This window comes from Mugil cephalus, chromosome 10 (genome assembly GCF_022458985.1).
Source record: "Mugil cephalus isolate CIBA_MC_2020 chromosome 10, CIBA_Mcephalus_1.1, whole genome shotgun sequence".
NCBI classification, from domain to species: domain Eukaryota; kingdom Metazoa; phylum Chordata; class Actinopteri; order Mugiliformes; family Mugilidae; genus Mugil; species Mugil cephalus.
This window is the reverse complement of record NC_061779.1, coordinates 16,207,009-16,234,806: the sequence shown is the minus strand read 5'-3', so window position 1 is coordinate 16,234,806 and position 27,798 is coordinate 16,207,009. Positions and strand designations below refer to the sequence as shown.

Below are 27,798 nucleotides of genomic sequence, written 5' to 3'. Positions count from 1 at the left end.
TGTGTGTGTGTGTGTGTGTGTGTGTGGTGTTTTGTCAGTGTATGTGCACAGAGACCTACAGATATACACGCGTGTTTGCTGATGCGCTGAATATCACATTCATTAGCAACCACGAACTAATCACCTACAGTTCCCCGAGTTATTTGTTGGTCGGTCAGATCTGAAAACATTCCGCACCTGTTGTCAGCACCACTTCATTAAAATCATTAGATCGTTATCAATTTGGCCTTTCACATTGAGGCACCTTCTTAATATCCTTCCCCGGACCGAGTGCTCACTGCTGTGGTGTTATTATGACCGTTCTCTCTGTTGCTGACTCTTCTGTTTACTCTCACACGGTCTCTTATTGTTTCCGCCGCCTCTCTCCGTCCGCTGCCCCTCCTCACCTAAAATGACCTCTCCTTCTCCTCTCTCCCCCCCGCACCACGCCTCCTTTGTGTTCAATTCCTCTATCTTTCGCATCTTTTTTTCTCGCCTCCTTCTCTATCTCCGCCTCTATCTATTGTATTTTGTTTTGTTGGGGAGCCAGTGAAGGGAAGCTGGTGGTCCTGGCTTTGACCATTGGCGTGGCAGAGCAAGATGACTTTGCCAATATCCCTGACCTGCAGGAAACAGCGCAGGCGGCGCCGCCGGCCAATCAGGAGCCCCCTCCTGAGAAGAGGTACCAGATAATGTGTGAGTGTGTGTGTGTGTGTGTGTGTTAGAGAGAGAGAGAAAGATAAAGAGAGAATGGGGTGTAAATGAAAGGATGCAAAGGACATGATATTGAAGGGGAAAAAATGATTTCCGAAACTAGGTAGAGGAGAGTAGTTTAGTTAGATGGCGTTTTAGGTGAGTCACTGCACTTAAACGTATCGTGCCATGGACCTGAAATTGCACTGGTACAAAAATAAATAAATAATCCTGAAATGCTGAGATAAGTAAAGAGATAAAACAATCTGGGTGTTAGCTGGAAAGCAGTAATGAGCTCATAAATCACAGATTCTCGCAGCCCATTTTTCTGCTTTTAGTGGCAACATTCAGGCCAATCAAATAAAGCTGTGTTTTCCCATGCCCATGCTCTTCTTCTCTTCCTGATCACGATAACTATCTCCCCTATCGCAATGACATTTCCCTCCACCATTTTCATCTCGATTTGTTTGTCTTTTCACTCCCGCCTTTCAGAGACCTCCCGTCGGTAATTGTCGTATTTCCTTTGTATATCCATGCTTTTATTATCCCGGTCCTCTCTGCCTTTCTGTGTTCCTTTTTCCTTCCTGCTCATTAGCTTCCTTCAATCACCCTCTGCTGCTCTGAGAGTCTCGTCTCTGTAGCTCCGCGAGGGCCCAGAGAGCCTCCTCATTATTCCACAACATGTTAGTCACTTACATAAACATGCTGCTATAAATAACCCTTTTCCTCGCCAGCCAACTTACATGCGAGAAGCCAAAATATTTCCACTCATCTATAAGGATGCACCAGCCTCGCTCGCGTCACCCTACCTCCTGAAATAATTGGGTTTGCAGCCTGTTTAGTAATTTGGACCGATCTTTGTGAAGCAGTTTACGGCTAACAAATGAGCGGCAGTGCGTGTGGCTGGTGCACCAGGCAGCTCAAGCCATTTTTTTTTTTCGGTGCCGCGGATGGTAGCTTGGATTATTTGCACCGGCGGCGTGTAACACCAGAGAGTCGGAGGGAAATTCTGTTTTGGGTCCAGCCCCGTGGCAGACGCGACACACTCATTTTCCCCTGCAGTCCAATTAGGCAGTTTTAACCTCACTTTGATTCTGTGACAAATGGGAGACAATTTGGAGATACATAATATGACACACACCTTAAAACAAAGTGGCCTGGGAGGGTGAGCAAATTCTGATGTACTCGTCACACCAATTATTCCTCATTCACAAGTGTTTCATCAATTTGACACATGATTTAAAACTAGGGCTCTTATTACAATACAGATGGTAACTGTTTTCTTATCTGGACGGCACAGCTGCAGCATCAAGCTGCACACGATTCCCCCGTCTCCACCGGAGACTTTAGCGGGGTCCCTTGCGTCTTTAGCGCCGTCCCAATCGTCGTCCCACCCATCATAAAAAGTTGTTATCTTTTTGTTTCGCCTCATGTTAGCCTCCTGCCCAAAGCGTTCGGGGGCGTTTTCCTAGAGTCAACACAGCGGAGACACAAAGAGTCACTTCTTTGAGAAAGAATGTCGCCTTTGTGAGCACCTTTGTGAGCACCGACCACATTGTTCAGGATTAGTGTGGAACCTGTGGAGCCGCAGGAGAGCAATTTTCTGTGTAATTTACATTTCATAGCCTTTCCAGCTTTTTGTGTTCACCTGGAAACCCCCCCCTGCAAATGGGTTGTGAAATCCGCTAAAGGGCTAAACAGCACGCGGTTGGTCGTTGGTCCTGAACGCGACCAGCGATGGTCCACCTCGACTAAATGACTGTGATTGACTACATTGCAGTGCTTCCTGGATTAACCCGAGTTTCATTTAATTGCTTTCGCTCAAAATAGAATAACTTACGGCTTACAGTTTTTGCGGACTGAAGAGTAAAGATAGGACTCTAATGAAAGCTTTGAAGGTCTTGACCCTCTTGCGCGCTCCTGTCGTCTATCCTTCCCCGGAGATGTTAACTAATTCCACTTGAGCCACTTATTGTTGTGTTTGTTTCATGCAAAATTACAAATTCAAATGCTTAATGAATCACTTAGCCACGCTTTAATTGGCTGCTAAATTTAGACGCTTGAGTAAACGTTGACGGTCTATTAGAAATGCAAGGTATAAGCTTGCGGGGAGTTTATCATTCCCCGTGGTGTTAGTGCTGACTTCACAGATGTCTAACCATAATTTAATCAATCACACTCTTGGCGTATTGCTCATTCTGGACGGGGACTCTTGAGCCGGAGACAAAGTCACGCGTTTCCCCGTCTTTCTTCCTCCACGCCCTGTTTCTAGCCATATCGTCGCAGCCTGCGCAATCACTCATGTGTTTGTACCCATCGCTCATTTCCACCTGCATCACAGATGTCTCATCCCGTGAATTTATTCACCTGGATGGCATGTCACTGGCAAACTATTTCAACCAAACATAAAGCCTCTGAAGTTAATGTGAATAGTTTATGGGACTCAAATGTTGACACCATCAGTGGTAACATCAAAGTGAATTCTCTCCACTCCTGAATAGCAAAGAGCTGCAGTCTGACATTCAGCGCCCTAAATTACTCAAACAGCCATTGGCTGAGAAGAACAAAGTACATTTAGAAAGTACAAATACGATACTTAAATACAACTTTTAGCTGCTTGTGAGTGCTTTTTAATTATAACACTGATACCATGCGTAGATACCAATGCATATAGTACAATGAGAGGTTAAGGTTAGAGGGCGTTGGTCACTTTGCAAACATCTATTTGTTGTTTGCGCTGTTTGAGCAAATATTAGGGAAAAATTTTAAAACCTAAGACAAACTTTGCCGCAGGGATTTTTCCTTAATCCTCTCAACAATGCGTCGGCTCTACGTCATATCACCTCAGCGTGATCTTACCCCTTGCTGCATTAACCTTAACCTTGCCGTATACGAAGTCCTTAGCCGACTATAGAAGTAAAAGGCTAGAGGCAATCTGATTATGTCATGTTTGACTAAACTTGAAGTCAAATGTGTGACCTTTACCTCTTATTAAGTATTTTTACGTAGCTGTATTGATACAAAAAAAGAAAGAAGAAAAGAGGAGGGGCTGAGTGTTTTCTCTGCCTCGTCAGTAACCTACTACTTACGCCGCAATTAGCCAAAGAATCTTTGTATAGTGAGAATGTATGTAAAGCACTTAAGGCAATCAGCAGAGAGGCTTGTCATTAACCCTCCAGTGGTGTGTTAATGCTCCATTGTTCCTGGCTGTAGTTAAAGGCAGTCCAAATAAATGCTCTGGCCATGAGGAGGTGTTATCGTCCGTGACATTCGTCATGCTCCTTCACCGACCTTGTGTGTGCGCGGCCGCTGGATGGAAGTGTCCTGTGCGGCCGTTTGTTTATGAAGTGAAACGGACCGACAGAGTTGCTTATAGTGATAGAAATGTTCTGGACATTTTCAAGGGAGAGAAATAGAAGGACGATACAGCAGACGATATAAAATAAATAAATAAATGAATAAAAAAAAAGCGTGCTTTGCTCTGATTGTGGTTGAAGCACAATCGGCGCATGCTGAGATGTTTACATCCCAGTCACCCATAGGTTGTGGTCCTTGGAAGGCTTAATTAGGATGTTACAGAGGCTTGTGAATGCCTCATTGGTCTTCACTCGTAGAATTCGGTTGCGATTCAGTGAACATATACTGTAGTTTTTTTGTTGTTAGTTTTTTTTTTTTTTTTTTCTCCAGGGCTGCTGTAAAGAGAAGCCACAATACCCAAGAGCTTTGAGTCTAGATCCTTCTCTGAGCATCAAGTGAAAACAGCCCAATGGGGATGGAGGTTCAGGGCAGAGGAGGCGGGATATATCCATGTGCCACATTAACATTCAATCCACTTGCCTGTGGTCCTTCAATTATTCATCCATGCATGTTACATCATTTTGTGTAAGCCAGCAGAGTTGTTTCTTGTTTCAGACCACATCTCACAGATATTAATAGATAGAGATGTATACTGCCCTGGCTCAAAGACACTCACTGAGAGTCTCAGAGTGTGTGTTAATTGCCAAATGGGCTATATAACATTGCTCCATAATTTATGAGCTTATTACGTTGCTTAACTTCGACATGAAAGACTAAGGCAAACACGGTGGATGGTGGTTATGACCCTTCACCGAAATCAATATAAATGTGTGTATATTTAACATCCTGACTGCGGGTTCGTCCTATAACTGCATTAGTCGAGAAGGAGGAGTTAAATCATCCAGTGCTGCGTGGTGTGTTTAGGCTAATGTAAAGTAAGGTCATCTTGAGGTTGCTCACATTGTGTTTTTCTGCATGCTCGTTCTAAGTGTCCCCTCGAAAACGAGATGTTTTATCTCAAGGGGTTTGTAATAAAAAAACAATAATGTTTGGGCCTTTGTGCTGTTTAACATTTCAGGCCCGACAGAAATGCTGTTATTATTCTTTCAGATGATATAATCTGCGCGCGTGTGTGTGTGTACATAAACATGTAAATTGATTATGCTATGCTCTGCTAGTCTGACACTGTGCTCCTCCTGTGACAAGGGCTTTGCAGGCCCGACTAATCATCAGAGTCTTCAGGGGCTCTGGTTGAGACCGTCCCCGAGGCTTTGGCTCCCTGCGGCCACTGTGCTCATCACCACATCACAGGGGCAATGTTGAGATGCGTTCAGTTACATGCTAAGAGAGGGGGGGAAGTAGATTGCGTTATGGCAGAAAAAATGGAGGCACAAAGAGAGGAGGAGGAGGCGGAGGCGGAGGAGGAGGAGGCGGCGTGTATTCTTACATCCATCCATCCATCTAACCGCAGCTCAGGGGAGGACGAGAGAAAATTCATAGCACAAATCCATCTTCCGTCCACGAGAGCATCGAGAGGGAGTACTTATTGTACTCTGCACATCCATGCATTATGCGTGGCTGGAGGCAGCACTCTAGCCAGCAGGTACATGCTGGTACACATGCTCATCTCCTGCATCCAGATAGATGGATGGATGGCGGTTGGGGAGACGGGCTATTAGGAGCATTAACCCCGGGACTCGCGCGTCCCGCCTCAGAACAGGTGGCACATGTGCAGCAGGAGCCTTCACCTCGGAGGCAGCCTTTCGAACGAATCAGGATTCAAAACATTTAGTCGACTCGTGTTTGGAGTTTTAATGGACCTTCCAAACGCGTAAACGATTTCGTGTTATTCATACTGGAATGATAGGTCTGTTGTTTGACTGAGCACCGAGACGTGAATGCTAAATTGCAGAGAGTATTGGGAGGCCATAAAGGGAAGCGGGACTGTGTGCTGTTATTGATAGTAATCAAACTCGCTGTTTTCACAGTGTGCTCAGTTTATGGAGGGCAGTGAACAGGAAAGCTGAAAGGAACTGTGTCCTAATATGACTACTTATAAGGTGACTGAACCATGTTGGTTCTGGTTTTCTATTTCCGTCCTGGGGTTCAGAGAAGGAGGCAGATACACAGAAGGCTGTGTTTAGCGCCTCCCTTGTCGCTTATTCCTGAAATGGAATTTCACTAAATGATGCTATTTTAGACACATTTCCAGTTCCAACAGGCAGGAAGCAATTAGCCGACAGTGAAGGCGTCCATATTTATATGCCGTGGCAGAATTTGAGGCTGTAGCCTGAGAAGTGAAGCAGCAGGTCTGACTCTGGTGTGAACGTACATGTGTTTCATGTGGATGATGAGTGGGTTATGTAAGCGGCGCCGCGCCGCGCGGCTGTGTATGATCCTGGGAAGCGTGCTGTGTGCCCCGAAAGGACGATGGATCTTGTGGGCTGCTTGTGAAATCGAGTGCCGAAACACGTCACTTCATGGACTCGGGCAAACGTGTTTGTTTGAGTGTGACATGTTTTTGAGGAAGGGTGGCGAGTATGAATGTCTGAGAAAAAAGAAAAAAAAAAAAAAAAGAGGGGCTGGGTTGGGCTTTCTTTTTCGCGTCTCTCTCCAGCCTAGAAGTGGAGTGTCTTTCCCCCCCTTCCCCCTCTCTACGAGCTGCTGGCCCTCGGTCAGGTAACAAAACAGGATAGTATCACAGGACGGTGAAACCCAAAGTGGCCCCGCCTGCCTCCATATGTGTGTTTACGTGAATGTGTGTGTCCGCGAGGCTCTCACCCGTACCTGTCATATATCCTATACCTTCTCTGTTCTCAGTGTGTTTGCTTGTTCGTTGCACCCCTCCAAAACACACCCTCCCCTCGCCCCCCTCTCCTTACAGCATCTCATCACAAACACCCCCAAACCCCCATATGTATGGTCTGTGTTTCTAGAGTCGTTGCTATGCCAACAGCCCACTTTCTGTGTCTTAGCAGTGGGAGAATCTGATCTGAGTCCACTCTGCCTCCCACTGGATACTGTAGACAACTGCAGGCTTTACGGAGTCTTATCAGCCACATCAACCCCCCAAGGGGTCAGACGGAAAACGCATTGGCACCAAGACGTAGCAGTTGTAGTTAGACCATCTGCCACAATTAATATTGCTTTTTTAGAAATTAAATAAACTGAACTCATTTTTCGATTTGTGACGCAGTGAGCGCGATTTGGAGGAAGTGACTTATTCTCTGCAACAAAACTGCAGCTCCAGCCGCTTTGTTTAAACAGCCTGGAGGCAGGAAGCAGAGGACCACCTCAGGTGCTGTAGAGCAAGGCTGGTAGAAAGGCCATTCCCCTGGCAGCGCTAGCTCTTACCTGAGAATGCACTGAAGCCCTGAATGAAGCATGAAGGAGAATGAATAATTCAAGACGTTCACTCCCCCATCGATAGTTGAGAGGTGGAGGAGGAGGGAGGTGCCTTGCTTTACTTCAAACCCAGAGTGTCTCCGCGCTTTAGAGCCGGTCCTTATATAAAGTTTTCTACCCAGCCTTTTCCTCTCCTCTCAAACCCGTTGCCTGCAGTTAAGAGAAAAAAAGAAAAAAAAACGAACAGCCCCCTGAAAATGCAATTACCTCCCTAGGCAACTAATACGACTAACACCAATTGATGAATATTCCCCTCCATTCGTGAAATGGTTAACATCCCTCCTTCCCCCCCGTCTCGCTCTGGTTCCTTTGCTGGTTCAAGTGATTGTCTGTTCGCCCGTCTTGTTTGCTTGCTTTTTTTTTCTGTCTGTCTATTTGTCAGTATATTTTCCCCTGGTTTTGTCCTTGTCTTCTGCAAAAAAAAAAAGAAAAAAAAAATGTACACATTATTGCATTCAACATCTATTCCCATCCAAATTTGCAGTTTAGTGCGCCTAACAAAAAAAAATAAATGAGGACGACCCCAGAAACATCCATTCTCTCAGTGAAAAGCTCGACAGAGAATGCTGGCCAGACAGACAGACTTTCTATGGGCTCCTTGTTTATGGCCTGTCCAAGGCATTGCCTTCACTCTCTCGAGTGACATCTACTTGCATATGTTATATATGCACATGTAGCCAATGCCAGTTCGTGCTTTGGCCCCTGTGTCCCCAGTCCCCACTTTTAGAGTGTTGCTAAATGGTTGGAAAATCAGGTTAGTTTTAAAATGAACCTTTGTCATTTGTACTCAGTACTTAAATCCCAACGACGCCCTCTTTTGTAACACTCTAAATGTGCCTCTCCTATGTTCTTACTATTCGTCCCCTTTTTTTTTGTGCTGTTATTTTTTTGTACGGTATATCTACCTTTTTTCTCCCTTCCATACTGTATCATCTATCGATTATTTTGAACTCTTCTCGTAAAGAACGGTGGTTCTCGCTCTCTTTTTCCTGATGATCAACTGTATTTATTGTCTTTTTCTTTTCTTCTTTGTGCTCTTTTTCTCCTCTTCGCATGTTTTCTCCTTTGTCTCCTGTTAGAGATATTGTATGTGCGTAGCTCTTTCTTTTTGTCTCTTATTCTTTGATACTTATCAGACTGACCAAACTAAGCCTCTCTTGTGTTTCCAGGCTTCCTTCCTTCATTCCCTATCTTTTCTTGCAGCTCTGTTTTTCTCTCTAATGTGCTGGTGTTTGTAACAATCTCACTCTCTCTGTTTGGTTTTTTGGTTTTTGTACTGTTCATGCTATTAATACTTGCTATCTCTTCTAATACAGACAAATATTTTTCAGCTTGCTTTTCTATTTCTTACATTCCTTTCTGAACTTCTATCTTATCTTCAGTCCTTATGATTTCTGTCCGGTGTGCGTGTGTGTTTGTGTTTGCAACTTCAGCATCCTCTCTGCGTCTGCTCATTTCTTTTCTCTTTCTGTGTGCGTGTGTCCTTCTTTTTCTCCTCTATTTACCGTTTGTTTATTGGCTAATGGTGTTTCAGTGTTCAGCCTCTCCATGTGCCTTGACCAGTCATCTATGGAGTGCTGTGTGTCCAATGTGTCACCTTACATTGGCAAGGACTTTTGCATTTGACTCTTTCTTGTTCTATCTCTGCTCATGCTTTCTTTGATCTCATGATTTCAACTCTTATTTGTTTGATTTCTTTGGTCTCCTTTTATTTCCACGTTGTGATTCTTGTTTTTTTACATGATGTATGAACATGGAGGTTTTTTCTCCCAGAGTGTTTATCCCGAATGTTTTTAACAATCCTCACGTGAAGGAACTAAATCTATTAACATTTGTATCTGAGTACCAGCTGTGCCACGGGAGACCTCTGCTCTCTCCTTTATTTCTCGCATCTTTTAAAAAATAAATAAACAAATAAATCATTTGTGTTGTTGATGCAACTGAGAGACATTAAAACACACAAATACTTTACAAAACTGTTCAACGTCTGTCTTGTCAAACGTCTGGTCCTCTACATGTTGCTGTTCATGTCTGTCTGTTGTTTCTGTTGTAACGTCATGTTGCTATATCTGTCATTATACATGTGTGTCTCGTTAATGTCTTCAGAGTGAATAAAGGTCGATCATTAACTCTATGGGGATATGGAGATAATTAATTTTAGTCCTTCTGTTCTGTTTTGTGTTGTGTTATTAAATTTTTTTTTGTTGTTTTCTTTTGGTGGAGGTAACTTTCTTGTTAGAAATGTGGACGACTGCCACACCGGACTCACATATAGTCGCCTCAGACTCCAATTTTCCTCAAACACAACTCGCTGCATCAATTGTCCTCAGGTCTGGCGCCCGGCATTGATCTGTAGCATCATTGGCAGATTTTATTTGGCTTCGCTCAAGTTAGTTGCCGACAAAAAGCACTGAAGTGCTGCTACTCTGAAGTGGCATCTATGCAAAGTAAACTTGGAGCGGACCGACCGTTTTCAGATAGGCAGCCTTCAAGCGTTAAACAGGTGGAGGCTGGACTCCCCGTGTTCTCAGACGTTCTCTCTTTCTGTAGATAAGTTAGCTTGAGCGCTTGTCCTCTGCGTTTTTTCCTCTGTCAACCTGAGTTTTTGCTTACAGGGGCAACAAGCCAGCTAACAGCCCCAAGGGCCAACCCCCTGATGCTGACGGCCACTCCTCCGTAACTGACCTGGCCAACTCTCTCACCGGAGACATGGTGATGGTAAGACCCCCTGTCCCGCCACGCGTCAGTCCCACTGTCACGTGTGCTGATGATTCACAGTCTGCGATACGTGACTAAACGAATTCATCTGCCATGTCCACATACTTCTGTGCTCTGACTTAGGTCTGGTTTTCACAGTTAAGATCCTTTGCTCACACAGAAAAGATAAATCAGGTGTTTTTTTTTTCCCTTAAAAACCCATCAAACAACATTATAATGGTAGCTTCTCTCTCAGTAACACCACCACCCTGTCTGCAGCTTCCACCGGTTTCTACTGAAGATGTGAATCACCAATCAGAACGTCTAGGAAGTAGGAGGGAGAACAGCTCGGCAGTGATTATAGCCTGTCTCAAACCAGAGCTGATGAATATGTAAAATTATTATGATTAATAATAATTATGGCACCAGTGCAAGCTACGTGGGATTGAGTCAAAATAATCTACTGTGCCCATCGTCATCTTATTGAGGAATATGTCAACCACTTCAACAATGCGGTTCATTCGTGTGGTTTTTAAATAGTTTTACGGAAAACCCGTTCATCCTTACATCCATACGTTGGCTTCATTCAGGAGCTGTCACCAGAAAATCCTATTCATACGTTAAAGCTGGGTCACAGTGCTCCCAATTGTTATTTTTCAATGCTGGTGCCAGGCTGGAATGAATGTACCGAAGCTCTGCCAAGGACCTGAGGCCACAATGCCACAATCTGCAGAGATAAATACTTATTTATTTTGGGTGACTTCACATTGTGGAAAGTTGCAGACAAGGACGTCTGAAGAACTAAAAATGTGTGCGTACAAAAAAAACGCACTGCCGAGAGAAAGAGAGAGAGACTTTCAGAATTGTGGCGGCGACACCTTTGGCGACTTTTGTGTCATTTTAATTCTCCTCAGTGAATGTTTCTGCTTAAGGCTTCTGAGCCTCCCGCACGGGTAAAAACCTGCAACTTCCATCACACTTAGTGAGATCAAATCAGTGATAGTTTTAGGCTTTTCGGTTGTTTAGGATTCACTTCCACGATTTTTGGGGACTCATAAGACACAGTTTTAGCAGCAGATGCCAAGATGTTCTGGTTTTTACTCCCTAGAGCGCGGCAGGCTCCAGAAACACTGCATCCATCATGCACACGGAATGATCATCTTTTAAGCTCGAGTTTATAAAACACACTTTTAAAGATGTTGTCTGCGAGCCAAGTCAGTCTTAGATAATCATGAGAACATCTTCAGGACTAATGCTGTGATTTTGACTAGTTTGGTAAGAGAGAAACACTGTTGAACCAGCACATCAACATAATTAATAAAGATGTCAGACTAGAGTGGACTGATCTTGTCCATAATTTTATAATTAAGTGTTCAGTGTGCTTTCATAATATTTGATTAAGTCCAAAAATAAAAGTATGCGGATAGAGGAAACCCTGGAGAGACTAGTGTTGCAGAGTCATCCTCAATGCAAATAGACGGTGGATTTAAAGAAGAAAAGGAGTCAAATACAACCAAACACTCCAGGTTGTCCCTGCAGTGGCAGTCACAATGAGACAAGCTGCCCAAGGTGACTCACACTGTTGGATAAATTGTACCTGGAATATTTCACACTTGCTCTGCCCGATATTTCTAAAAGCCATATTGACAAATTCTGAGTGAGTCTTTGTCACTTTGAAATTGTAGCTCCGGCGTAATGCATCAAAATAAACAATTTCGCGTATTACTCAGAGAAAACCTTCCCAGTGCAGAGCACTCTTCAGAGCTCGCGTCTTTTTAGCTGTTTCAGCTCTTGCTCAGTGTGTTTTTATGAACTGCTGGTTGCTTATCTCCACGTAAAGTCCTCAAACTCTTTGTTCAAATGAATGCTATTGTTAGAGAGTGAGGGCGAATAAAACAAAATAAAATAAAGGCAGAGGCAGAAGGTGGAGCCACGGGGAGAAAAGAAGTGACTGTAAAGACAGATGCAAGAGCAGAATGCCAACCTTGAGCTGTGCTCTCCCTGCACTGCCTTTTCTCTCTCTCTCTCTCCTCTACTCTTTTCTGTTTGTCTCTCACTCTCTCACTCCCTCTTGCCATCCGCTGCTTCTATCAGATAGTGGCCTTTTAGTCCACAGCAATGATAAAGCAGTCAGAGTGGCTGTGAAAGAGAATGGGTGGCCTAAAGCTCCCCTATCTTCAATCTGAGTGCCTCCTGCCTCTTAAGAACATTAGTAAGGAAATTAAACTCTCTCAGTCTTCTTAATGTCAGACCAATCTCTGCTTTTGAGCAGCTGTTTGAGAGCGCCATGACAGAAATGCGGCTGTAAAACCTCCCCCCCTCACAGCTTCTCTCCGTCAAGGTCTCTGTGCGTGTGCCTGTGACACAGAAAAAAAAAAAAAAAGTGTGCGCCCTTGAACTGAACTTTTCGTGTGAGTGTCTGCTACTGCCCGATGTGTGCGCTTTTATATTTATCCGTCTGCGTTTTTGTGGCCCTGCAGCTGTCTCCAGGTTCAGAGGATGACGACGGTGAAGGGCCTATCAGTGAAAAGCTGGGTCGGATCCAGTTCAGCATAGGCTACAGCTTCCAGAACACGACCCTCACCGTCAAAGTTCTCAGGGGCCAGGACCTCCCGGCCAAGGACTTCTCCGGCACCTCCGACCCCTTTGTCAAAATCTACCTGCTGCCTGACAAGAAGCACAAGCTGGAGACCAAGGTCAAGAGGAAGAACCTCAACCCCCACTGGAATGAAACCTTCCTGTTTGAGGGTTTGTATTGTTTCCACTCATCAAATTCATAGTTTCTGTAACAGCGACAAATAATCTCTCATACTGCATGTTTTCCTCTGTCTTGTCGTCCAAATAAGCACAGTATATCCCTTTCATATTAAATAATGAGAATTAACAGAGTCCCCTTCAAATCAGGAAGAATGGTACGATAATAGAGATTTAGAAATCTGGTGTAAGAACCAACCACAGCTTTTCATTTCAAAATATTTCACAGCATTTTTTCCCCTCTACGGTAGATGAATTTCACTATTAGGCCTCGTAATAGCTGTAAACCCACTTCAAAGTGACAATCTGGGAACCTTCCTGAATATTATGTGGGAAGATTTATGTCGCTCTCTACTCCAACAAAAATTGTAACCAGCTACAGACAGGAGCTGCTCAGCATAAAGCACGGAGACTGAAAATCATCCCTAAGTTAACACAGTTCACACATCAGCACCTTTAAATTATGCATGCAGTCCAAAGCTCACAGCAAAAGTCTATACTGTTTCCTCAAGCACTCGCAGCTATGACAAAGGACTGCTTCTCATCACAAAAAGAGCAGTGTGGGAGTCGTGCGAAAACTCACAATGAAGGTGTGAAATGATTTTGCATTGATAAAATGTCCAACCCTGGGACGTGTTTTCTTTTTTTTTTTTTTTCATTGTTTAAAATGATAATAATCTCGCCGTAAACTGGCAAGTGAAGTGTTTTGTATCACTATGAGCTGTATCCGGCTCATTATGAGTATTGTTTTTGGTTGACAGCACAGCGGTGCTGTAGCCAAGAGAGTCTCCAAGAAACTCAAACACTTTCTAAAATCAGAACAATAGCCGGTGCTCTTAAAAAATTAACGACACAGGCCTTCGTGTCTGGAGTATAATGATCTTGTTTAGTCATTTGAGAGGTCATAGTCCGGTCAAGCAGTTTTTCAAATGCCCTTTGGCTTTTGCCAAATTTGTACCTGTTGGCACGGTGCAGGTTTCCTGCTCTCCACTGTTGCCAATCCTCCGCTCACCCTGCAGCGTTATCTGTGTCTGTTTCAGGCTTCCCTTACGAGAAGGTGAGAGAGCGCACTCTCTACCTTCAGGTGTTGGACTATGACCGCTTCAGCAGGAATGACCCCATTGGAGAGGTGTCAATCCCCCTTAATAAGGTGGAACTGGGCCAGATAAAGACCTTCTGGAAGGAGCTCAAGCCCTGCAGTGATGGCAGCGTAAGTGGGGACGGGGGACGGGGTGGGGAGGTAGAGCCAGGATAAATCCACTCTTTTTTCTCCAGTGTTGTTAGCGCGGACTTATTAAAACGAGAGTGACGGTGTTGTTGACTACTTTCAACACGTGAGCTAGATTGACGCAGTTTTTCGAGTGAGCAACATGCTCCGCGGTGCCAGCCTGGTCACTGGACCATCTGTGTTTGGCACAAGGGGTTAGAGCAGAAAGGGCAGTGATGTAAGATTACACAACAAACTAGTGAGTAATGTGGAGTTTAGATTTTTCCTGATGGAATCTGATATTGGACCAGGTTATTCATGCTCCATTGTGTTTGCGGTCCTTGTGTTCCCCAGGGGAGACGAGGAGACCTGCTGTTGTCTCTCTGCTATAATCCCACTGCCAACACCATCACTGTGAACATCATCAAAGCGCGCAATCTCAAAGCCATGGATATCGGGGGCACCTCAGGTAAAGATTGGTCTTCGTTTGTTTAGTCTTCTCTTTGTCTAACCCTTGTTCGCCGGCGTGAAGCCTTCCCTGTGACTTTGGAAGCTCAGTGGCTTCACACACATGGCCCTGTCACCGTGTTCAAACACGCACTCGCCGTCCGCCGTAGAGAGCTGCAGCAGCAAGGTGACATTACATCAAGCGTCTCTCCCCCGTGACCTCTCTTTTCCACCGTTCTCTCGCTTTCCGTATATCTACGAGCATCTTCAGCCTCCCAGACGAATCTGTGTCAGCCCGGTCTGGTTGCCGCTAGTTTTTAAAGTATCCTGTCTCAGTGTGAGACGCTCTCTGCGGCGTATTTTTGTAAAATTATGGCTTCCTGCAGTGGTGTCTGTCAGTATTACAGAATATGATAATGCTCCAGAATCGGTAGTACAAATCCCAGGCCCTATTTCCATAAATACTTCCTCATTTGTATGTTTCCTAGCCCTGGGAATACGTTGACCTTGAGCTCAAACGAAGTATCTTCTTCCCTGCTGCCTTTTTTGACTTTAACAATTACAAGGGTAATTGGGAACCTGACCCTAAAAAAAAAAAAAATCACCATCGCCGTGCATCTTTGTCGCCTCGTGCCCGTGTAAACCGCTGCGCTGTGTGCGTCCATGTTGCAGATCCGTACGTGAAGGTGTGGCTGATGCACAAGGACAAGCGCGTGGAGAAGAAGAAGACGGTGACGATGAAGCGCTGCTTGAACCCCGTCTTCAATGAGTCATTCCCCTTCGACGTGCCCGCCCACGTGCTGAGGGAGACAACCATCATCATCACCGTCATGGACAAGGACAGGCTCAGCCGCAACGATGTTATCGGCAAGGTAATGTTTCACAGCTCTCTGCTGCAGAATGTAAACCTCACCAGGCGCCTGGGAAGTTATTTAACGTGACCTGAGACCAGGTCTGAAAGTGCAACTGACTTAAGGTACTTTCAGCAAGAGGTCGCCGCTGAGGTCGGGGAACTCACTGTTACGATTCCCCGTCCGCTGAGGAGGAATTCATTCACGAAATTACTACACATATACATTATTCACCAGCAGCGAGCAAACAGGTCGGCTCGGAGCAAAAATATGTGTCACAATTTGACTGTTGAGGATTGTGTCATGCTGCTAACCGAGAAATACTCTGACATTTTCGAAAACACACTCATTCCCATAAAGGTTAAGTGAGAGCATTAACACAACTCTCACGTCTGTCCATTACACATAAACCAAGGGGTTATCTTAGCTTAGCATAAAGGCAGGAAACAGTGCGAAAACAGAATCGTCCCGCCGGGACCCTTAAGGCAAAAAAAATTAAGTATGAAAATAACAATTTGATTTTGTGCAGCGGGTTTGTGTGCCAGGCTGTTTCTTGGCCACATCGGAGTCTCCAGAAAGTTTCTGGCATCAGCCGAGGAAAAAAAAAAAAAAAAAAAAAAAAAAAAAAAGGCTTCGCTAATTTACCTCTTAAGAAATGCAGCGTGGCAGAGAACCGAAACCACTATTTTTGCTGCGTTCCGTTGCTTTTCCATCTCACTGCTGCTCTCCGGCAGCGACGCCGTTCCCTCTCAAGCACCAGACGCCAGATATCGCACCTCTTTTTGTTGCGAAGGTGCCGTGGTGTCTGAGCGAAGGCATGAGCAGCATTAACCCGAACGGGCGCTAAAAGGCCCACTCGCTTTGAACAGGGAGACGTGCATGCCTGAGACGGTTTAAAGGTTATTTTATTTGCCAGACGATCTTGCCTCTTCTTTCAGATCTACCTATCGTGGAAGAGTGGACCAGGAGAAGTGAAGCACTGGAAAGACATGCTCGCCCGGCCGCGCACTAACGTCGCCCAGTGGCACGCTCTCAAGGCCTGATCGCACCGCCCAGCTTCCTCCGTGGCCCCTTTCCGTCTCCTGCCCCCTCCTCCTCCCCCACCTCGTCCTCCTCCTCCTCCTCCTCCTCCCCCCCGCCTCCCTCACTCCTCTTCTCCCACTCCCGTCCTTATGCACAAGACTGACTTGCTGCCAGGCTGCGAAACACGGGTACAATTAGCCATCTGCTCTCTTAAACCTTTAAACTCTTTTCTTTCCAAAATCTCAATTTCCCTCCAACTCTCCTCCTCTGTTCCGTCCCCTCATGCGGCCGTGTCTTAATTTCTGTGTCTCACCGCTTTGCCAATGGTCCCCCTGTTTCTGACTGTCTGTACGTCTGTCTGTCCTTATGCACTTTGCCTGTGGAGGTCTGATAATCAGTTTCTTTGCCGATCCCTGCACTGCCGTCCCTGACCCATTCAAGGTGCCAGTCCCGTGGGATCACAGAGAACCTTCAGTAACGATCTAGTCTCATATAATCATGTCATATGAATATTCCAGGTAAACGATACTATACAGTATGTACTGTATGTACATATACTTATTGATATATTAGGCGAATAGATTGGCAGAACTCCCCCTATACACACAACTAGTATACAGTATCTTATCCATAGCCTCTCTGCCGGCTCCCATCTCTCCCGTCTCTTCATTTATTGCCTCGTCCTTGTCATCTGTCTCAAGTGTACTATATCTCTCCCCCATTTCAGTCCTTCCTCCTTTTTACTCGAAAGTGGTTTAATGTTCAGCTGAAGATGTCGAAAGCAATCAATACTAGGTTTGTGATGAAATTGGTTGAACTCTAGATGGAGTTGTTGATACTGCCCTCTCTTCTCCCTGCCCCCCCCTCCCCTTTTTCTTTTTTTTTTTCTTATTGATGCTCTTCTTTATGTCTTTTTCCCCCCTTTTCTTACTGTTCCCCCTTTCTCTTCTTCTGGCACACTATTAGTGAACTGACCCCCCCATCCCTCTTTTCTGGACCCCCTCCTCGTCGTCTGTGTGCTGTGGGTGCTGTGCTGTAGCTCCAACAAAAATAGAGATTTAAAAAAAAGACAAAAAAAAACAAAACAAAAACAAAAAACTGAACTTTCCGAAGCTGGGAAAGCGGGGACACGATAAACTTCTGAAACGGATCGCTTCTGATTTTTCCAGACGAAAAAAAGCCCTGAGACGGAGAGAGAAAAAAGAAGACGACAAAAAACCAAAACAAGCAAACAAGTCTCCCCCCAAGATACTATGATGTCATTTTTCACAGCATCATCAACTGATAGAGTTTCATTTAAAACCTTCTTCCGATGTTAAGGTGAAAGCAAAGTTTGTGCTCTGTTTATTGATCCTATGAATTCTTTGTGCTGCCCTGTGCTCTTGTTTTGTGCCGACGTTGGGGGCGGGGGTTGGGGATGGGGGGGCGGCCGTGTTAACGTGTGCCTGTTGATGTGCGTGCGCGTGTGTTCACGGGAGCAACACAACTCAAACTCGACGGAAATCTTCTTCTCTTTTCTCTTTCTCATCTTGCGCTCTTCTTGCTCTTCTTACTGCCATCGTTTCCCCATCCTCTACTGCCCTGCCTTCTGAATGAGGGCACGGGGAAGTTCTATCTGCACTTTTTGGAAATGTAATAACAATAATAAGGTCGGTGATAGTTTCGATGATGATTATAGTACCGGTGAAAATCAAGGGAGGAGTACCTGTCAGGGTGAGCAGCAGTTGGGGAGAGGTGACGTCTGCTCTGTGGTGTCAGGGTTTGGAGACGACGTTGAGGGCACGGAGGATGTGGGGGGCTCTCATCCTCCTCTTCCTGTTTGGCTGTTTCCCTTCGGTGTGTGTGTGTGCGTGTTTTTTTTCTGTGTGTGTGTGTGTGTGTGTGTCAGCTACCGGACCCCTGGTGGCAGACTGCTCGTGTCTGAAATGTCAGGCCAGGATGGAGATATCGGGCTTGTCTGCTTGTCATATGGAGGTCGGCCAGCGCTACAGTGCTATTACACAAAGTGTCCATCAACGACGAGCCCAGTCGGAGCTCTGCGCAAGCGTGTGTGAATTTGTGCTGGCGAACAATAGGTTCGTCTCTGAAAACGGTAACCGATGGGAATGTGGGCAGAATAAAAATAAACTATGTATCGCAGATGTATTAGACGATGGCCCGACGTGCCACTATGAGATACTGGAGAGGCAGATGATTATCTCTACGCTAAGTGCTTAAGAGCGCCGCAGAGTGTGCTGGTGGCCGCGCCGCTTGTCAGGCACGTCCAGCTCGGCTCGATGTTCCTGTAACGTAAATCGCAAAGCGGCAACAGGAAGGCCGCACGAGCCATTCACGCAGACGTCTGCCTCATCTTAGTGTACTTCCCGTTTCTACATTCATAAAGTCCTGTGAAGCATAATCCTGTCGGATACTTGATACTTTCTGTTTTCACTCCAGCAGATTAGCCGTCATTTCTAAACGAGGATCGACCTTTCAAACGTCTCTCAAGTCGGACTGGCTCCGCGAGCAAACGCAATCAGTTGTTTGTTTCCAGCTTCTGTTGATGCTACATTCGCAGTCCTTACAAACTCTGTCGTCATCAAAACGCCACGGGCCCCGCGGCGGATTTTATTTCGCCTTATCACGCAGTAATTTAACAGTGTCTTGCATGTTTCCATGCTAACAATAATCTGATCAACTCCAGCTGACTGGTTGTTCAGCCGCGGCCTAATCTGCTCCAGGTTACTCCGCATCTTGTGTCTTTTTGGAGCTCGTCCGGGGCAACAGGCTTTGTGTGCAGACCTTGCGCCGGGCAGCGCGTTTCGTGTGGCGAGCCTCGGTGCTGGCCGCTGTGAAGCGCTGATCCGGTCCAGCAACCTTCAGAACAATTGGCCAGCCGTGGAACAGGGGCCACTGTTTTGACAGCCACTGCCTGCAGTGTCACAGCACATTACACTCCCATTAGGTGGTCAGAAAGGAGCAGTATCCGCTCCCTCGGACCTCGAGGACTCTGCTGTTTGCAGAGGTAGCGCTCGCTAAGAATAATACAGGACGTTGAGCTCATTAGCAGACGCGCGGAGGGATAAAGGCTCGTCAGTCAAAAATGGAAAATAATCAGTGGGTGATCACTGCTGAAGCTGGGAAAACCGCATGTGCGGGTGATGAGTCAACACATTACCTCTGCTGGTTCCTTTTTACCAAGATCCCATGTTATTCAAGAAGTGATAAATTGCTATGCTGCATGGGTTTACAAAGCTTCGTCATCAGTGACCCTGCTAACTTGGGTGTATGACTTTATTTTTAGTAGCGCGAGGCGCAGTGTGATGCTGCTGATCCTGGAAGGTAGACTGGAGGGTGGAAGGCTACGGGGTCGGGCTCGAGTGCCGAGCGCTTCTGAATACAGATGGGATCTTAAATGCAAATAAACTATTATCTGCTTTCTTTTTTAATGATAGTTATTTAATAGATGGGTCATCGAATGATTAGCGAGTGCGCCTAAGTACACCCTTTGAGGAGAGACGGGCGGTTATGTAAAGTAGTGAAATGCTAGAAAATGCAGTTATGCAACGGTGGACTCACCTCCTCATTCTTTCTCTCACGGACCACGCAACTGTGTCTGTAAAATATTAATAATGGGAGCAAGAACAACCATTTAAAGCTCTTCCTCTGGTCCGATTAAAATCCAATATGCAGGTAAATATTTATCTTGACAGAGTTGGTAAAATGCAGAGTTAATGATAAAGAGAATCATATTTAAAGGTGGAAAATGTCGTGACATTTTCAGCTAATAAAATAATTCAAATCATATTTTTTTTTAAAGCTGTTTAGGAGGCCCGGCTCTCAGACGTGGGATCGAACCAAAAAAAAAAAGTGCTACTTACGAGCCTTAAAAAAAGCAACATTAATTCTTTAGATTCAAGTAGGCTTTTAATGCTCATATTCATGAATAGTGCATGAAGTTGTTGTTTTTATGCATTCGTTTTTGCATTGCCTCCAAAACTGGTGAGAAAACAGCACTCAGCCGTGACTCCTGCTCTTCCATAACTTATTTACTTTAGTAAACAGTGTGAATCACGGTGGTACACGCCGTAAATCAACCAGAAAGTTGCACACTCCATAAAATAGCCAGGAGTCCTGAACATTATGTTCTCATTGCCAGCAGTCAAACAGCACCGCCATTAAAACGGAGGGTGAGCCCGGAGCCAAACGGTATAAAGAAAGAAAGCCATCTCCAGATCCCTGGTTTTATTACGCTGCCACCTGTCTCACGCCTCTAAACTTATTGCGTTTTGTTGGCAGCTACACTGTCAGCAGTGACCTTCGCCAAACCAGAGCTCATGAATATACCATGGCGGTGTTGCAGATGCTCTGAGTCAAGATTTCTGTTTCTTTTTTTTTCTTTTTCTTCTTTTTGTAAGGCCAATTCGGCTTGGCGTGCTCGCTCTCCCCGTGTTCAGCCTCAGCTCTGTCTTTCATCGCTGCTGCGTTCCCTGGCGGAGTCGACTCGTAGGTGCATGCGTGGATAATTAGCGTTTGATCACAAAGGTTTAATCCGAGATGACAGACACAGCTAACACTGCCCGCAAACTTGGCCTCAGAATGAAAGCTCTCCACGCTGACTTTTATGTTATGTAAATTCATCCTTCCCTTCTATGTGTCCTTGCTTAGTGTCGAATCTGGAGGGTATTGCAACACTTTCTCATTTCTATTGTAAAGTTTTCTTTGACGCTAAGTCAAGTCAAGTTGCCGGCATGGCAAAGTTAGCGTCATTACTTTAGGAATGTGAGTTGTTATTTGTCCAGTAACGTTCAAGTTCCCCTCAGGATGAATTTGGGCTCAGTTTGTCCCTTAACCCTAACTTTTGAAGTATTATCTGGTTAAAGTCTTATTTTCATCACTAACAATAATTATAAACTTTGGTCCAAGTAATGCGAAATTCAGCGGTACAGTTGTCATAAATATGAAATTAACTATAGAGAACAAAAACTGTTTTTGTGCCAGCAAATATTAGATTCTTTCTATGTGGTTTATATGGATCGACCTGCTCCCTTTGGAGTCGGCCTCAAGTGGCCATTCGGGGGAAATGCAGTTTTTGGCTCTTGTGCCCCGGCTTCATTTTTCGACCTCGAAGGCGTGACTGCATTTAAAAACACAACTCAGACCCTCCTGATGTAACTCAAACCCCCTGTTTCTCCGTGGTTAATCCTCCACGGCCAGCTTGGTATCATGAACAATTCCATTCACCTCCGGGAACACCCGTCTCCTCTGCAGTGTTTATTCATGGGTATGCACCCCCAAATTCATCACTGTCACCAGCAGCTTCCTCTTCCCTGTTTACTTTCTAAATAACGCGCGGCTTTATTGGCTGAAGGGGTCACACCTGTTTTCCGAGGGATTAGCATGATATTCTCCTGCGCCTGTTTGTCCTCGTCATACTCGCTCGGTTATTCATCACTTCTAGTTTTGCTTGACGGATCTGGTTTTTCATAAGGCGAGCATCAGTGACTCACTGTATTGGAAAGGTGCCTGCATTGCTGTAGGTTTTTCTATATTAAATTAAGGGTGCGCTGTATTTTGTCTTGGAGAATGTGTGTGTGTGTGCGCGCGTATTGAAATCAGGCGGTAGTAATCTCATCCTGGAGGGACTGCAGTTGATTCTTTATTCCGCTGACTCATGTTATGACGGCTGAGTAAGCTCAGAAGTCTCCCAGGTCACCTTTGTCATTTGTCCAGTCGGCCTGAGTGTGCGTGTGCACTTCTCGCCCTGCGCGGACAGACCTCGCCTCCCCTAACTCACCCTTTCAATTGTTTTAAGCATCTGGTGGGAACCAGTGTGACTTCTCCCAATCAGGGTTCAAGTAAGCATCGTCCGAATCGTAACAAACTGAATATGAAAAACAATAATGAGTAATAATATCTTGTTTTTTTTTCTTTCCTTTTTTTTCGTTCACATTCGACTGTGGGTCGGTCTGTGCGTATGTGTGTGCTTGGTGTTCTTGTGTTGGGTTTCTTTCTTTACATAAACCGTGAGAAGAAAAGTCCTTCTGTTTTTAAAAACTTTATGTAAATATCGTCGGTGGAGAATTAACATTTGTTGTTACGCTGAGTTTTCATTTGTCACTCGAAATGATGAAGAAAACAATGATATCCATGAAAACCAGTGGTGATGTTGATGATGCTGAAGCTGATTATACCTGCCCTTCTTGAATAAGGGCTTTTGATGTCCGCTGTATTTTTGTTGGAGGCGTCGTGCGGTCGGGGCAAGAGAAGCAAAGGCGCGGAGTGATACCCGACACATCCCAGGCCCACTGTAGCAACACTGCCACATACCTTTCCCCCTCCCACACCTGCAGGAAATTGACTGAACGAATTTGTAGCTTGTAGCCGCTTACGCCATAAAACGTCTTTGTGTGCTCCCTGGGTGCACGTGAGGACTGCTCACCTCCCCCACGGAGGCGCTCTGCCCTGGTGTCTTGGCACCACATCTCACCCCTGCCTGCTTATAGGCTTGGGGATTTACTGTAATGTCATTGTGTTAGACGGGATTGGCCCTGTACTGACACTGATGATGCCTTCCTCATTCAGCCTGGACTCCTCACGGCTTGGGCCGGAGGCCGTACAGTGTGTGGGAGCGAGCACGTGCGGAGGGCGAAGTCGAGGGACGTAAACCACAACATGTCACCCCGTACAGGCAGTCTGCACGCTTGTGATTCAGGCTCTAATTCTGGGGTTGGAGTCGTGATTAAGCACAACCGACTGACAGGAACTTGCCACATAATTGGCTCGTCTCTTCCTTCGTCAGATATTTATAAGAACTCTCAAACTTTAACGAGAAGGGCCCAGGATTAGTGCGAGAGCCAGACGATTAACGGGGCACGTGGCGAATCTGATAGTAATAATCGCTTTTAATCATTCAAAAAAAGATGGGAGAATAAAATGTCTCCGCGTGTCCAAAATGTGCCCCGTGCCTTCTAGACAGACACGCGTATTGAATTTGCACAGGGCTGTGGTCCGGTTAGTTTCGCTGCAGGTGTCATTACACCCACTTCCCTATCTTCCATATGCCATAGCCTTATGTATCTGGCTGGGCCTGTGTACAGTGCAGGGATGGAGCTTATCAGTTTCACATTACCTTGAGGACGGCCTCCGCCACAGACATGATACGGTAGAGCAGATACTCCCAGCAGCCGTCTGCAGGAAGGACAGTGGATACAGTCCTGCCTTCATTTGTAACACCATCCTTTAGAGGGAGTCCCACGAGGAGTCACAAAGTCCACAGACACACTAAAAATAAACTCTGACTACTTCCCCTAAACCCAGATCCTTCAGAGTATTTTTTTTCCTTCCCTCGCCGGTTGTAAATAGACTTTGTGATGCAGTTGGAGCTGCCTCTAACTCCTGCCATAATGTGGACATTTTTAATCAGGTAGGTAATAAGCAATACACTCAACTGATGACTAACGCCATACTCTGAAACGTTACTAACCGGGCGCGATGGTGACTTTCTTTGCATTAAGGGATGTCGAGGGTAACACTCCTGTTTCTTCACCCACTTTCTCCACTTGCCGCGGCCCACCTCTTCAACAAAGAGTGCTCTAACTTAAAACACACAATTGTGATGTGTACAATCTAATTTAATGTATTTATTTATGTATTTTTGCCAACTTTGTATAGTGTATAAATATCTATAAATATATGAAAAATGACAGTACTGTATAGATTTTAGCTGCCTGGTAAGGTTAATAGTATATACTTGGTAGACTAAAAGAAAAAGCGTAGAGCTGTTCAAAAGCCAGTTATTGAGAAAATGCTTTCTGTAAAACCCGGTGCCCCTGGCTCTTTTTATATCCTAGGTTTCGTTTCTGGTTCATTTTTTTATTATAGCCAGTGGGGAGCCAAAAGTGTGTGTAGTTCTTCTTTCCGTCCGTTCGTTTGTTGAATCGGTTCGTTTGTTGTTTTTTCTCTCGACAAGACACAGCGAGGTTCTGGCAGCCAGGAGAGAGCAGTGGAACGCAGACTGGGACCCTGTGCAGTAGTGTGTGCGTGTGCGTACGTGTGTTAGGTGTGCGTCCGTCCATGGTAGTGCTAGTGCTCTCTGTGCAGTGCCTCCCTCCTCCCTCTGATGTAGTTTGTCATGTGACTCAGTGTGTGTTAAGGTGCAGGATGACTGTGTTTGCTGAAGCTGACAAATGCCCTTTCTTTCTTTCTTTCTTTCTTTCTTTCTTTCTTTCTTTCTTTCTTTCTTTCTTTCTTTCTTTCATTTTCTCCGTGCCTCCTCATGTCCACCCCGTTTCTTCATTACAGCGCCTCATTTTAATCCTCCACTAAGTATAGATTTCCACTTCCTCTGCTCGATTGTTCATTTACTCTCCCGTTCGGCTGGTAATGCATACCCCCACCAGAGTCTAATTTCACAGCGGTCTACCATCCCTCATCTATCCGCGCTCCTTTGTACATTAGCATCTCTCATCAGTCACCCTCCACGTTGCTGAAGAGCACCTTGTATATCTGTGGAGGTCTGTGGAGCAGAGAGTGATTTAGCACAAAAAAGAAAGATTCATGCAACTCATCTCTGGTCATGCCTTCATGTCATTTTCTTTTCTTTTTTTTTTCTCTCCGTACCTTGTGCAAAATCTGAGGGGAAGGGCGTCTGTCAGCTCAGCGCGCAGAATCACAAAGCAGCCATATTCAAAAGTCAAGCACAGAATCTATGTCGCGGCGGCTTCACTGCTGCCCATTTGTAGCAAGAGCAAGAGAATAGCCTTAAAGATTGGACCAACTACGCGAAAAAAGTAGTGGGATATGTGCATTTGTAGTGGACTATTATTACCCTCCCCTTCCCACGCCAGATTTATTACTCAGTATTCCGATGTGTTGCTTGGTTGCTCTGTACATATCTGTGTAGTACTTCTGTTGATGTCCCTGTGTTAGTATAGTGACGGGTTCTTACCGGGTGGCCTCCGCAGACGTCCTCTCCCTCCCGTCCTCGCCTCATCTCCTTTGAAACTTCAAACATTCCATCTGAACCTCTTCTGAAAGTCATTATAAAGTTATATAGATTTCAGGTTAGTCTGGGAGCGACCTCCACTCCGTTTTCCACTGGAGCCATGCTGGTAACCCAGACATCTTGTTCAGAAACGCCCCCACACCCCTCTTCTCCGAGAGCCCTAAACCCACAAACCGGCGGCGGCAGCACGCTCAGCATGAAGACCTTCACGCATGCCGCTCTGCTCCTCTAAACGCACCTCCACGCAGACCTCACCCGCTCCGAGAGCTCAGTGGGTCACCGACTGGTTTGAGGAGCCGCTGACTCGACGAGGGGGGGGGGGTGAGGTGAGACGGGTGAGGTAAGGGAGGAGGTGGGAGAGCCCTGGGTGGCAGCAGAGAGGCGTGTCCCTGAGGTCGAACCCTGGGTGAGGAGGGAAGGGAGCGAGGGCGTCTCAAGGCCGAAGCCCGGTAGCACTTTGGTTTTGCGTTCCATGTTTTTTTTAGCCTCTCCTGTTTTTGGGCCGAGCGGACTGTGATCTTACTGGTTGATTTTTCTCGTTCTCCTCCACCCATCAGTGTTACAGAGTGTGTTGGGTGGACGGAGCCTTGGAGCTGAGCTCTGATTTTGTTCCATATTAAAGAATCATTTTTACTACACATATGTCCAGAGTCATTGGTCTGTGTCATTGTGTTTTGTTTTTATAGATTTGTTTGAACGGACACCGGAGACTCACACACTTACTCACACATTTCAGCTGTAGGTGAAACAATTGGCTGATCAACACATTCAACTGTTGATAAATTTAATTTAATTTAAATCTCAGAATGACTCTGCTTTGATACAGGTTTAAAAATTTGACTTCTGTTCCATCAGCCTAGTCTGTTTTGTTTAATTGCTGACCATTAGCATAAAGCAGGGCTTTTCAACATTTTTCAGGCTAAGGATCCCCAAACTGATGAGAGATGAAGTAGGGACCTCCTACCTACTATATGTGTTCTATATTAAACTCGGCCTAGTGCTATTCGTAAATATGCATTATTATTATCATTTTGCGTTCAATATTAAGATATTCAAATAATACATGTTCAAATTCAAACATACATACATTTACCTTTAAACATAGCTAAATACAGTAGAGACAGTGAATCACCAGAACATTTTGGTCTCAGTTTATGGGAGTTAGCTTCTCTGCAGCTTGTGTCTGGATTTCACTGTGAGAGTCGGCGCGTAATATGCTGCCTCGTGATTGGCTCAGCAGCGACGGGGGCGGGTCCTACTGTGTACAGGAGGAAGATTGACAGGTCTCGGCTAGGGTGGTGCTCTGTGTGTAATAGTGCGCTGTTCAAACAGCCCCTGCATCGCTGAATGAGTGGAGTGCTGACTGAAAGATAACCTATTATTATGTTATTATACCTTCGCTAAAATATGTTGGATTTACGTTAATTTGCATTTAAACAAATTAAAAAAAAATAAATAAATAAAAAAATCTATGAAAAATGTCTAATTACCCAAATGTGTTGCAATCCCCCTGCAGTACCGCTGCGGATCCCCTAGGTGTCGTGGACCCCCTGTTGAAGACCTATGCCACTGAACACCTTTTAAGCTTGAGCATTGCTAGTGTGAGAATGTTAGCATACTAACTTTAGCTTTTTGCAGTCAAATCACTGCTGCCTCAGTAAGCAGCTAGCATGGGTGTATTAGTCTTGTTTGTTAAACAAAAATAGTAATATATTCTCTAAGGTTATTCTAGGTCTAAAATATCCTGTTTGAAGACGTCTAAGTACGCCAAACAGCATCCCTAATGGTCGACTCCGTTGAAAAGGGCTTTCACAAACATAATAATTGAACCTTGAACCTTCCTCCCTTTCAGCCGTGGATGCGTTAGAGAAGCCTCATGCTGATGCTGAGAAATGAGGCCGGGTTCACAGTCCAGGTCCCGAGTCATGCCCAAGTCACCGGATGAGACTGAGGTCAGAATTGTTGTAGAGGCCGGTCAAGCTCTTCTATAATAAACAGGGAAAAATGTTTCCTCTCAGCAGTGAAATCGCCATTTCACTAAAACGTTGTCATATGCAGAAACATTAACAAGAACGCTCTAATATCCAAAATGAGAAAAACACTCCCACACCAAAATGTAGACACACGCGCCCATGTGTTCATCATTATATATCTCTGAGTGCTATCTGAATTAAAACTGGACACATACAGTGTGATTAAACCATAGTATAAATAATTAGAAGCCGTAATGACACCATTCCAGTATAACTCATACCATCCATTTGCTGAGAGGCTGCAATTTGCAATGGTTGTTTTTGCCTTTGAGACCAATTAGAAATGTACAGTGGAAAGCATCTGCTCACGGCAACACATTAGTCAGCATGAAGGTAAATGAATCACTGAGCAACATGCTGCACTCTGAGGGAACTTTTCATCCCTTTTCAAGAATGATGACAGATTATCTCATTAATAAGATGCAG

General features: G+C 45.2%; 1 protein-coding gene across 3 annotated transcripts in view; it reads left to right on the top strand.

The window, feature by feature from the left end:
• The window catches only part of syt7a (synaptotagmin VIIa), a 77,875-nt gene extending 51,898 nt beyond the window's left edge, over positions 1–25,977 (top strand). For all 3 annotated transcript variants that reach the window (XM_047595466.1, XM_047595465.1, XM_047595464.1), the window contains 7 exons: positions 530–661; positions 9,990–10,092; positions 12,552–12,819; positions 13,866–14,035; positions 14,387–14,501; positions 15,152–15,351; positions 16,269–25,977. In XM_047595466.1, coding sequence (XP_047451422.1) covers positions 530–661; positions 9,990–10,092; positions 12,552–12,819; positions 13,866–14,035; positions 14,387–14,501; positions 15,152–15,351; positions 16,269–16,373 — 1,093 coding nt within the window. In that variant the 3' untranslated portion in view covers positions 16,374–25,977. The remainder of the gene's footprint in view (positions 1–529; positions 662–9,989; positions 10,093–12,551; positions 12,820–13,865; positions 14,036–14,386; positions 14,502–15,151; positions 15,352–16,268) is intronic.
• Positions 25,978–27,798: the final 1,821 nt, after the last annotated feature.